This window comes from Bombina bombina, chromosome 5 (assembly GCF_027579735.1).
Source record: "Bombina bombina isolate aBomBom1 chromosome 5, aBomBom1.pri, whole genome shotgun sequence".
Lineage (NCBI taxonomy): Eukaryota > Metazoa > Chordata > Amphibia > Anura > Bombinatoridae > Bombina > Bombina bombina.
Window position 1 is genome coordinate 472955271 of NC_069503.1, and position 13356 is coordinate 472968626.

Consider the following 13356-nt stretch of genomic DNA (forward strand, 5'->3'; position numbering starts at 1 on the left):
AAATCACTACCTGTGTTCACATTGAAACTCCTAAAGTGTTATTACAACATAATAATAAACAAACTAACCAACTACCCTTTACTGTTTAAATTACAGGGGCACTAATTTATCTGTGTTATTTCAACTACCTAGATAAAAGTGACTAAATGCATGGAGTAACGGTTGAAAGTTTATAATCTAGCATGTCTTGTGTTCCATGGATAATGCGCAGTTCATCAGTTCCATTTAATTTTAGGTAGAACTTCTGCTTCCATACACTCTGAAACATAATATGGAAAATTGTTTAAGACATATTATAAAAGACATTGATAAGCAAGAAGCAGATTATTATGAAGCTAGATGAAGAATAGTTATTAAACAAATACAGTGAATGCACAGATTGAAAACAACACTAGTCAATCATAGATAAAATTTCAAAAGAGGCTCAAAAATCTAGTTATTCCAGTATAGACATGTGTCCATTGACACATAGAAGATACTGATAGGGAAACAATTATGATCTAAATAACCTTTCTAATAGAGTACCACATGGGAACACTGGGTTAAGAGGGTGATGTGAACTTATGGGCATTAAACCATAGCTCCACTTGCGAGAAAGTGACAGTAGGAAATCAGTTCAATTCGCTAACAACTGGCCAAGTATTTGAAATAGATACATGTCTCAATTGCAGATCTACCTATGTGGTATATGTCATCAGCTGCAGAAATTGTTCCCTCCAATATGTAGGTCTCACGACCAGGGAAGCCAGGGTCCGTATAAAAGAACATCTAGCAGATATCAGGGCTGGAGTATTATCAACCCCCTTGTACAACACTTTGCGGGTACACATTCCAAGGATACCTCTACCTTCTCTTGGACCATCATAGAAAAGGTTCCCCCACTAAAGAGAGGACAGGACAGGGACCGAAGGCTGGGGGAGAGAGAAGTATTTTGGATTTTCAAACTCAGGACAAGGGTTCCTGAAGGCCTTAATTCTGAATATGATCTAATAAACTTTTGGTGATAATATATACACCCTTGTTTGTACTTATTTCTCCTCCAGCTTAAGGTCCAGGTCCTCTCCTCCTGCCTCCTTATCTAAATCAGAGTAAGCAATACTCTCACCTTGAGATCAATGCAAGTGGAGCTATGGTTTAATGCCCATAAGTTCACATCACCCTCTTAACCCAGTGTTCCCATGTGGTACTCTATTAGAAAGGTTATTTAGATCATAATTGTTTCCCTATCAGTATCTTCTATGTGTCAATGGACACATGTCTATACTGGAATAACTAGATTTTTGACCCTCTTTTGAAATTTTATCTATGATTGACTAGTGTTGTTTTCAATCTGTGCATTCACTGTATTTGTTTAATAACTATTCTTCATCTAGCTTCATAATAATTTGCTTCTTGCTTAAAGGGACATAATACTCATATGCTAAATCACTTGAAACTGATGCAGTATAACTGTAAAAAGCTGACAGGAAAATATCACTTGAGCATCTCTATATAAAAAAGGAAGATATTTTACCTCACAATTTCCTCAGCTCAGCAGAGTAAGTTCTGTGTAAAAAGTTATACTCAGCTGCTCCCAGCTGCAGGTAAAAAAATAAAAAAAAATGAAGAAATGAACAGCAGCCAATCAGCATCAGCAGTGCTGAGGTCATGAACTCTTACTGTGATCTCATGAGATTTGACTTAACTCTCATGAGATTTCATAGTAAGCTTCCTTTACCTGATTGGTGAAATAATATGAGAGTGCACGATGCTAGTGCCTTCAGATGTCCCAGGACAAACACACTAAAATGCTGCTTAGAAATCCTTTACAATGGGAGGTGGCTACTGAGGAACTTTTGAGGTAAAATATCTTTCTTTTTTACATAGAGATGTTCAAGTGATATTTTCTAATCAGCTTTTTACAGCTATGCTGCATCACTTTCAAGTGTTTAAACATTTGGGTATTATGGCCCTTTAACAATGTCTTTTATAATATGTCTTAAACAATTTTCCATATTATGTTTCAGAGTGTATGGAAGCAGAAGTTCTACCTAAAATTAAATGGAACTGATGAACTGCGCATTATCCATGGAACACAAGACATGCTAGATTATAAACTTTCAACCGTTACTCCATGCATTTAGTCACTTTTATCTAGATAGTTGAAATAACACAGATAAATTAGTGCCCCTGTAATTTAAACAGTAAAGGGTAGTTGGTTAGTTTGTTTATTATTATGTTGTAATAACACTTTAGGAGTTTCAATGTGAACACAGGTAGTGATTTTCTGTGTATTTACAGAACTACGAAATTGGTTAGTTTTTTGCACTTAGCAACAGGGGGGTGGGTCCCTAACAACCAATAGGAAGCCGTCTATTAGTCTTTTTAAAGAGCACAATCACATACTTTTAATCAGGGAATGAGTAAGGCAATCTGCTGAAACGCGTATACCTGTCTTTTTTGCAGTCTGCTTCCTAACAGTAGATTTTTTCCAGTCATGTATTAGCCCCGGGGAGTATGTTTCTTTTCTCCCCTCACACTGTTTGTTTGTTTGGTTAGTGCCATTACTAACCTTTGTGTATTTGTTTCACTCATTTGCGTTGTAACTAGTCGTTTTGAAATAAACCTCTTTGTTACAACTCATTCGCACCTGTGCTCCTCAATTACTTTCACATTGTTAATAAATATAATATAGGTGTCGGCGATGTTAGGAGCAGCAAATTAGGGGTTCATAGCTATAATGTAGGTTGCGGCGGTGTCCGGAGCAGCAGATTAGGGGTTAATAGTATAATGTAGGTGTCAGCGATAGCGGGAGCAGAAGATTAGGGGTTAATAAGTGTAAGGTTAGGGGTGTTTAGACTCGGGGTTCATGTTAGGGTGTTAGGTGTAGACTTAGAAAGTGTTTCCCCATAGGAAACAATGGGGCTGCGTTAGGAGCTGAACGCTGCTTTTTTGCAGGTGTTAGGTTTTTTTTCAGCCAGCTCAGCCCCATTGTATCCTATAGAGATATTGTGCACGAGCATGTTTTTCCAGCTTACCGCTACCATAAGCAACGCTGGTATTGAGGGTTGAAGTGGAGCTAAATTTGGCTCAACGCTCACTTTTCTGAGGCTAATGCAGCCATTCAGAAAACTCTTAATACCAGCGTTGGCTTAAGGGTGCCCTGGAAAAAAAAGGAGCGTTAGAGCCACAGGTTTTTACCGACAAAACAGTGTTTAAAATAAAATAAACGCGTTTGCTTGAGAGCAATTGAAATTAACACATGACAGATTTGTACAACTTCCGAGGTCTGGTTAATTGTTTCGCAAGACGAAAAAGTGGAAAAAAAACCCCATCAAAAATACATTTATTTTTAAATCTGTTGTATTTCAAAATTTCAATAATACAGACACAAAGAAAAAGCAAAATAATGGTCAACAAGTAAGGCATGCAAACATCATTTCTCTTATTATTACGCTACTACTGCCTATATTCTTTAAGGATTGTACATCCACTGCAATTTAACGTTTGATGAATCATCTACCTTGTACTTGTCAAAACTAAAACCTTAACTAAGAGCGTAGTCTTTATATTTAATTGAATAAATACAAAAGAAACTAAAAAACATACGGCTAGATTACGAGTTTTGCGTTATGAGTGAAAAAGCAGCGTTATGGGTTATAACTCTGCTTTTTCACTACCGCTGCTATTACGAGTCTTGTCAAAAAAGCTGTACACACTTTTTTGGCCGTAACGCAAATTAACTTACGCAATTTACGTAAAGTCTTTTTTCAATGGAACTTCCATAGCGCCAATATTACAAGCTTTTTCTGGGAGGCCAAAAATTGAGCGGTACAGCCTATACCCCAAGATTCGTAACGCAATCTAAAGTCAGTAGTTATGAGTTTTACGCTACAACGCCGTAGCATAAAACTCATAACTAAAGTGTTAAAAAGTACACTAACACCCATAAACTACCTATTAACGCCTAAACCGAGGCCCTCCCGCATCGCAAACACTAAAAGAAAATTGTTAACCCCTAATCTGCCGCTCCCGACACCGCCGCCACTATAATAAACATATTAACCCCTAAACCACCGCACTCCGGCTTCGCAAACACTAGTTAAATATTATTAACTCCTAATCTGCCGCCCCTAACATCGCCCCCACCTACCTACATTTATTAACCCCTAATCTGCCGCTCCGGACATCGCCGCCACTAGAATAAACATATTAACCCCTAAACCGCCGCACTCCCGCATCGCAAACACTAGTTAAATAATATTAACCCCTAATCTGCTGTCCCTAACATCGCAGCAACCTACATTACAGTTATTAACAGCTAATCTGCCACCCCAACGTCGCCGCCACTATACTAAAGTTATTAACCCCTAAACCTAAGTCTAACCCTAACACCCCCTAACTTAAATATAATTAAAATAAATCCTACTATCATTACCTAAATTATTCCTATTTAAAACTAAATACTTACCTGTAAAATAAACCCTAAGCTAGCTACAATATAACTAATAGTTACATTGCATCTATCTTAGGCTTTATTTTTAATTTACAGGCAAGTTTGTATTTATTTTAACTAGGTAGAATAGTTACTAAATAGTTTTTAACTATTTACTAACTACCTAGCTAAAATAAATACAAATTTACCTGTAAAATAAAACCTAACCTGAGTTACACTAACACCTAACCTTACACTACAATTAAATAAATTACCTAAATTAAATAAAAGTACCTTCATTACAAAAAAACCCCACTAAATTAAACAAAATAAAAAAAGACATTATCAGATATTTAAACTAATTACACCTAATCTAATAGCCCTATCAAAATAAAAAAGCCCCCCCAAAATAAAAAACCCTAGCCTAAACTAAATTACCAATAGCCCTTAAAAGGGCCTTTTGCGGGGCATTGCCCCAAAGAAATCAGCTCTTTTACCTGTAAAAAAAAAAAATACAAACAACCCCCCAACAGTAAAACCCACCACCCACACAACCAACCCCCAAATAAAATCCTAACTAAAAACACCTAAGCTCCCCATTGCCCTGAAAAGGGCATTTGGATGGGCATTGCCCTTAAAAGGGCATTTAGCTCTTTTTCAAGTGCCCAAACCCTAATCTAAAAATAAAACCCACCTAATAAACCCTTAAAAAAAACTAACACTAACCCCCGAAGATCCACTTACAGTTTTCATCCAAGCAGCAAGAAGTCCTCAACGAAGCCGGGAGAAGTCTTCATCCAAGCCGGCAGAAGTGGTCCTCCAGACGGGCAGAAGTCTTCATCCAGACGGCATCTTCTATCTTCATCCATCCGGCACGGAGCAGGTCCATCTTCAAGACATCCGGTGCGGAGCATCCTCTTCAATCGAAGTCTTCTTCCAGAATGAAGTTTCCTTTAAGTGACGTCATCCAAGATGGCGTCCCTTGAATTCTGATTGGCCAACCGGAATTAAAGGTGAAAAAATCCTATTGGCTGATGCAATCAGCCAATAGGATTGAGCTTCAATCCTATTGGCTGATCCAATCATCCAATAGGATTGAGCTCACATTCTATTGGCTGATTGGAACAGCCAACAGAATGCAAGCTCAAGCCTATTGGCTGATTGGATCAGCCAATAGGATTGAAGCTCAATGCTATTGGCTGATTGCATCAGCCAATAGGATTTTTTCACCTTTAATTCCGATTGGCTGATAGAATTCTATTAGCCAATCGGAATTCAAGGGACACCATCTTGGATCACTTAAAGGAACCTTCATTTTGGAAAGAAGACTTTGATTGAAGAGGATGCTCCGCGCCGGATGTCTTGAAAATGAACATGCTCCACGCCGGATGGATGAAGATAGAAGATGCTGTCTGGATGAAGACTTCTGACCGTCTGGAGGACCACTTCTTCCGGCTTGGATGAAGACTTCTCCCGGCTTCGTTGAGGATGGATGTCTGGTCTTCAAAACTGTAAGTGGATCTTCGGGGGTTAGTGTTAGGTTTTTTTAAGGGTTTATTAGGTGGGTTTTATTTTTAGATTAGGGTTTGGGCACTTGAAAAAGAGCAAAAATGCCCTTTTAAGGGCAATGCCGATCCAAACGCCCTTTTAGGGCAATGGGGAGCTTAGATTTTTTTAGTTAGGATTTTATTTGGGGGTTGGTTGTGTGGGTGGTGGGTTTTACTGTTGGGGGGTGTTTGTATTTTTTTTTTTTACAGATAAAAGAGCTGATTTCTTTGGGGCAATGCCCCGCAAAAGGCCCTTTTAAGGGCTATTGGTAGTTTAGTTTAGGCTATGGTTTTTATTTTTATTTTGGGGGGGCTTTTTTTATTTTGATAGGACTATTAGATTAGGTGTAATTAGTTTAAATATCTGATAATGTCTTTTTTATTTTGTGTAATTTAGTGTTTTATTTTTTTTGTAATTTAGGTAATTTTATTTAATTTAGGTAATTTATTTAATTGTAGTGTAAGGTTAGGTGTTAGTGTAACTCAGGTTAGGTTTTATTTTACAGATAAATTTGTATTTATTTTATTTAGGAAGTTAGTAAATAGTTAATAACTATTTAGTAACTATTCTACCTAGTTAAAATAAATACAAACTTGCCTGTAAAATAAAAATAAACCCTAAGCTAGATACAATGTAACTATTAGTTATATTGTAGCTAGCTTAGGGTTTATTTTATAGGTAAGTATTTAGTTTTAAATAGGAATAATTTAGGTACTGATAGTAGATTTTATTTAGATTTATTTTATCTATATTTAAGTTAGGAGGTGTTAGGGTTAGGGTTAGACTTAGGTTTAGGGTTTAATAAATTTAGTATAGTGGCGGCGACGTTGGGGGCAGCAGATTAGGGGTCAATAATATTTAACTATTAAATATAGGGGGTGTGAGAGAGTAGGTAATATTGCTAATTTGCTTTAAATGGTGCCACCCTTATAGTAAATATAAAATATAAAAGAAAGATAGAAAAAAATATGTTTAACATGTATTTTGCCTACTTACTATAAATGTCCTATAAACATTAGATTCTATGTAACATTCGTTATAAACATGAGTTTTCTGGTTAACCCCTTATTGTTTATGATGTCTTTTTGTAATTTATAGCATAGGGAAAGTATTAGGTCTAAGTGCACTTAAAATGTTTTAGATTTTGCTGTCTTTAGTGGTAACTGATATTGACAGATAAGATATCGCTATATACCTAAGTGTATTTTTGGGAAATTATTATAAATAAATTTTTGAAAGTCTTCTATGTGTGCCGTTTATTCCCTTGCTGTTCTAGGGTAATCTTATATACCCTGGTATTTTTTTCTATCTTTCTTTTATATTTTATATTTACTATAAGGGTGGCACCATTTAAAGCAAATTAGCAATATTACCTACTCTCTCACACCCCCTATATTTAGTCTTTACTTTTTGAGGATAATAATTTGAGGATTCAATTGTCCTTTTCTGGTGAGATTGGAGTAGATTGCTTAAGGAGTTCTTAGTTTCAAAACTCCTACATTTTCCCACAATCTTGTCTGTCTTTGTTCAGCTGCCACTACCATGGCGTACACTCTCTCAGATGATTTATGGGAGGCAGAACTCAAAGATTCTCTGGCTAATGATATTAGTGGGGGGAATGATGAAAATGATGAAGAAGTGGTAACTATTTTCAGTGCTTTCAGAAAATATAGATACCTTTTGAGTAGACAATTGAAAATTAAGGCAGAAAATGCTAGTCTGGCAAACTATATTGAAAAGAAAATAATCCCTAGGGGACTAAGATTGTCACTTGATCCAGGTGCCAATACAAGGGAGGATGAGGAGGGAGACTCTTTCATAGAAGAAAGGAATGAGAAACTCTCCTCAACCTCCCTTGATCTAATGGAAATGATGATCAAAAGAAACAATAAAAGGTTAGAGAAAGTAAAGGGGGAAGCAGAAATAGCAATGATCAAGGTTAACTCTTTCGAATGTGACCCTAAATTTGAGAAATTGAATGGAGAAACAAGCTCAAATATCTCAAAGTTGAAAATTGACATTAAATCAAGAAAATGTAGGAAACTAAGGAGAGATCAGGATGATTATAAAAATGGCAGGGTTTACACATATAAATCTCAGAAAGGGACCTATGACTCCGGGACTGATATGTCAGACTCAGAATCAGGACCCTCAAAAAACTCCCTAGCAAACACACAAATAGAAGGAGGAGGAAAAACAGAAGGGGAAAAAGGAAGAGACCCTTATGGGGGGCAAGGGAAGGAAAAGAGATATCCTACCAGAGAAAAGAGAGGGAGAGGGGACCAGGCTCCACAGAGCAGGGGGAGGTACAGAGGGAGGGGATTACGCAGGGGCTTTTAAAAACCCCAATGGATGAGGAACTACAGATAGTAAACCTCTCCTCTTTTCCTCTAAACCTAGCTCATATCGAACTCCTTAAAAAAGGTATGTCCTTCTGCCCCAATACACCAATTGACAAGTTTGAGGTCATAAAAGACCTACATCTTTTTGCAAGAAAGATTGTCCTGTCTGTCATTATGAAATCTAAATCAGATAACAACTATATGTTAGATGCAACTGATCAAGTGGCCCTTAATGATTTAGAGTTACTTCTTGCTGAAAACCAAGCTGTTTTTGATAATGACACACAGAGAGAATCTTTGGTGGATAGAAAGTATGCCTTTAAACCAAAATCAACATATATGCCTTCACTTTCCCTGGTTCCAGCGGTTAATCTTTTTGTAAAACAAATGGAGAAAGATATAGAAGATATATCGAGCCAACAAACTTTTGATAACCTAAAACCTAGGGAAAGAATAGCACTAAAAGAACTAAGTATGGCCAAAGGTTTGGTGATAAAGCCTGCCGACAAGGGCGGTAATTTGGTTTTACTTGATGAGCATTTTTATGTGAATGAAGTCAAACGGCAGCTAAATAACAAAAAGCAATATGAAAAAATTGGTGGCAACCCTCTGGTCCATGTCCAAAATTCCCTTTTTAAACTTTTGAATTATGCAAGAAGCAAAGGGGTAATTACCCAAAATGAGTTCAAATTCCTATATCCTGAGCATCCAGTTATGCCTGTCTTTTATGTATTGCCAAAGCTGCATAAAAACATGCAGTGCCCCCCGGGAAGGCCTATAGTCTCGGGAATAGGGAGTGCAACTGAAAAAATTGGGGAGTATGTTGATAAATACCTGCGACCCTTTTTACTAACCTTAACATCATATGTTAAAGACACAGCCGATCTTTTGAGAAAGTTGGATGGAGTAGTAGTAAATGAAAAGACCATTCTGGCATCTCTTGATGTAGAGGGTCTTTACTCCTCCATACCACATAAAATAGGCTTAGCAGCAATAAGGAGGTTCTTAGAGACCAGAGGACCAACATATGCTGAACATACTGAATTTGTCTACTCCCTGTTAGAGTTTGTCTTGAAAAATAATATTTTTTCATTTGACGGACAGATATTTCGCCAACTGTGTGGGACAGCGATGGGGGCAGTTTGTGCCCCCACATATGCATGTCTACATCTGGGCCTTTGGGAATCAGAGATCTTTGAGTACTATTCAAGGATCTTTGAGGACAAAGTGCTACTATGGATTAGATATGTGGATGATGTTCTTGTCCTGTGGGATGGGACGGCAGAAGAATTCAATGAATTCGTTGCGGTCCTTAACCACAACGACAAGAACATCATCCTGACGTCAGAAACCAATACAGTAGAACTAAATTTTCTAGATGTGACTTTGAAAAAAGAGGGAGTAAGAATAGTGACGGAAAATTACAGGAAAAAGACCGCAACTAACAATATATTACATGCAGATAGTAGCCATCCGAACCACCTAAAAAAAAAAAAAAAAAAAAAAAAGGGATCCCGTATGGCCAATTCCTCCGTCTGAGGAGAAATTGCTCTTCTCTCTCCAAGTTTGACACTCATGCAGCCCTAATGAAAGAGAGATTCCTAAAAAGAGGTTATTCTAACAAGTGCCTCAAGAAATCTCTCTGGAAAGCAAGAAATATGTCCAGGGATGACTTACTATATCGCAATAATTCTAAAAATGAAACTAATAAAATTAGATTTATCTCTAATTTTAATAATCAATGGGAGAGTCTAAGGTCAGTTTTCAAGAAAAATTGGCACATCCTATCCCTTGATGAAAAAGTGAACAGTGTGATGGGGGATACACCTTTGCTAACAGCTAGAAAAGCACAAAGTTTAAAGGACAAACTGGTGAGGAGCCAATTCTCAAGGGGCCCTTCGGCCTCTGATTGGCTGAGAAAGGACAGAGGTATTAAGGGTAGCTTTCCATGTGGGCACTGTGTATACTGTGCCCACATGGATAGCACTAAACAATTCTCTGTCCAGGATGGAAAGATCTTTGATATAAGATTCTTCTTTAACTGCAAATCGGAGGGGGTGATATATCTTCTGCGGTGCTCCTGTCCGGCTTTCTATGTTGGAAAAACGAAAAGATTGGTGAAGGACCGAGTACAGGAGCACAGGGACGATATTCTCCACTCCAGAGAAACTAATGTTGCCAGGCATTTTTGTAATGTACACAATAAAAATGTAGATTCATTGAAATTTATCATAATAGATAAAGGCATCACAAATGGACGTGGTGGAAATAATGATAGGGTCCTCCTGCAAAAAGAGGCGAAATGGATCTACAGACTGGGAACTAGATTCCCAAAAGGTTTAAACGATAAGCTTGAATTTGTCCACTTTTTATAAATTTTCATTTTTTTTAAATATAATAAACATCTGTTTGAAGTGTGCGCCAGTTTAAGAGGGTAATTTCTATCTCTTCTGTTGTGTATTTGAAAGTATTGGGGGTAACCAGGAATTAGGTTGAACCAAAACATATTTACCTATTACTTTCTAACACAATTTTGAGTTTTGAGAGGCTTTTTTGAAATACAGGGTTAAAAGTGATACAGCTTTAAGGTGTTGCAAGGATACTTGGGAAAAAACACCTGTAAGCAATTAGGTATCTGCATAAAAGAGGAAGTCCACTGAGGACTCTACATGCCCTGATGATCCCCTGTAACACATACTGGAGGTGGGGGAGAAACGTGCGTTGGCACTATGTGTTTATGAGAACCCAGGTACCTGTCGAATGTACCGTGGGCCAGGATTTCTAGTGCACCTGTCCAGGCCTATTCCCTGAATCTTTTGTTTCTTCAGAGACATTTTTGGCTCTATACATGCAGCTGTACCTTTAAAGTGAGCTACGAATCTTTCAGGTGTGACTCCGACAGTGGAGTAAGTGGTTTTGAGGAGTGTGCTATTGGAGTACAATGGAAGATGTGCCTATACGATAGGTGAACATATACATAACTTTGCGATACAGTCATTTGTCAAAGTTCTTGGCAAAACTTACAATGCAAAATTGATTCAAATGGATCCTTCTGTCTATAGCCACTCATAGTCCCTGGTGACGAGAGACCACTCCCACTATTGCTGATGTCACACGCCAAGTAATCATCACAGGTGCTTGCAAGCAGAAGACAAGTGGAAACAACAAAAACCGGAGGACTTAAGCTAAGTATATGCTGTGTTTTCCAACTGAATTATTACACTTGCTAGAGACTCTTTATCCAGCAGTACTACTTGCGGCACATTTATTTGCCTTAAGAGAAGATTCCCTGGTATATATAAAGAGGAAAAACAAGCGCTTTTTGATACATAATATAGTTCACCTCTGTTTGGACTGCAGCCATATGTTTAACATGTATTTTGCCTACTTACTATAAATGTCCTATAAACATTAGATTCTATGTAACATTCGTTATAAACATGAGTTTTCTGGTTAACCCCTTATTGTTTATGATGTCTTTTTGTAATTTATAGCATAGGGAAAGTATTAGGTCTAAGTGCACTTAAAATGTTTTAGATTTTGCTGTCTTTAGTGGTAACTGATATTGACAGATAAGATATCGCTATATACCTAAGTGTATTTTTGGGAAATTATTATAAATAAATTTTTGAAAGTCTTCTATGTGTGCCGTTTATTCCCTTGCTGTTCTAGGGTAATCTTATATACCCTGGTATTTTTTTAATATTTAACTATTGTTTGTGATGCAGAAGTGCGGCAATTTAGGGGTTAATATGTTTATTATAGTGGCAGAAATGTCCGGAGCGGCAGATTAGGGGTTAATAAGTATAATGTAGGTGTCGGCGAAGTTGGGGGCGGCAGATTAGGGGTTAATAAGTGTAAGATTAGGGGTGTTTAGACTCGGGGTTCATGTTAGGGTGTTAGGTGTAACATTAATACATTTTATTTCCATATAGGAATCAATGGGGCTGCGTTACGGAGCTTTACACTGCTTTTTTGCAGGTGTTAGGCTTTTTTTCAGCTGGCTCTCCCTATTGATGTCTATGGGGAAATCATGCACGAGCATGTAAAACCAGCTCACCGCAGCTTTCAGCAGCGCTGGTGTTGGAGTCTGGATTTGACGCTCACTTTTTGCCTAATAACGCCGGGTTTTTATAAACCTGTAATACCAGCACTGTAGGTAAGTGAGTGGTGACAATAACTTGCAAGTTAGTACCGCACCGCTCATAACGCAAAACTCGTAATCTAGTCAATAGTAAATAATGAAAATAAAGGAAAAACTCCACCCTAGATTGTTACTCCACAACCCAGGAAGAGGAAATAAAAAATGAAAAATGAGACACCAAGACCTCCACATTCTCTCCAAGGCCTTGGAAAAAAGAACCACCACTCATCACTCCTGTCGGCTACTATTTATCAGTATCCAGTAAAACCAGATAATGTCATATGTTTCCTTTGTATCTAAAATTTTAGCTGCTGAGTTATACATCTCTTAAGTCATGGAAATCCTATTTATAATTTCTGTCCACGCCGGTGCATTTGTCTTCCAATACTTTGCGATGCAAATTCTTGTTACCGTGCATAATATTCTTATAAAAGTATTTATATGTCTGTTATATTTACGTATTGGTTGATGCAAAAGGGTTTGGTGCATGGTCAACTCAATCTGTTCATCTATTAACCTGCTTAGTAAATATGACAATTTATCCCAAATTAGCTTAATTCGATCCCACTCCCACCACATATGACAATAGGAGCCTATGACCCCACACCCCCTGTAGCATAGTCTAGTATTGGTGGGGGTATGATATTTGTGGTTATTCTTGCCATTTTCTTCCCCCTGATAAAAGCCACTAATTCTGATTGTAGAATAGCTAACTCTGGTTTAGGTATTTTAATAGGAAGGGCTCTAAACAGGTATAGAAGCCTGGGAAGCACATTGATCTTTACAGCTGCCAATCTACCTAACCATGAAAAGCTGAATGCTCTCCATTTATTTATATATTTCCTGATTTCTTTGTATATAGGCATATAATTGTATTTATATAATTGTTCAGGATGCGGTGTAAGAGC

At 37.5% G+C, this 13356-nt stretch overlaps 1 protein-coding gene across 1 annotated transcript in view; it reads right to left on the minus strand.

Annotated features, from left to right (window-relative positions):
* LOC128661511 (uncharacterized) overlaps nucleotides 1-13356 on the minus strand; it is a 300034-nt gene that overhangs the window by 79785 nt on the left and 206893 nt on the right. The window contains exon 61 of the mRNA XM_053715761.1: nucleotides 161-259. Within this exon, the coding sequence (XP_053571736.1) occupies nucleotides 161-259 (99 nt within the window). The remainder of the gene's footprint in view (nucleotides 1-160; nucleotides 260-13356) is intronic.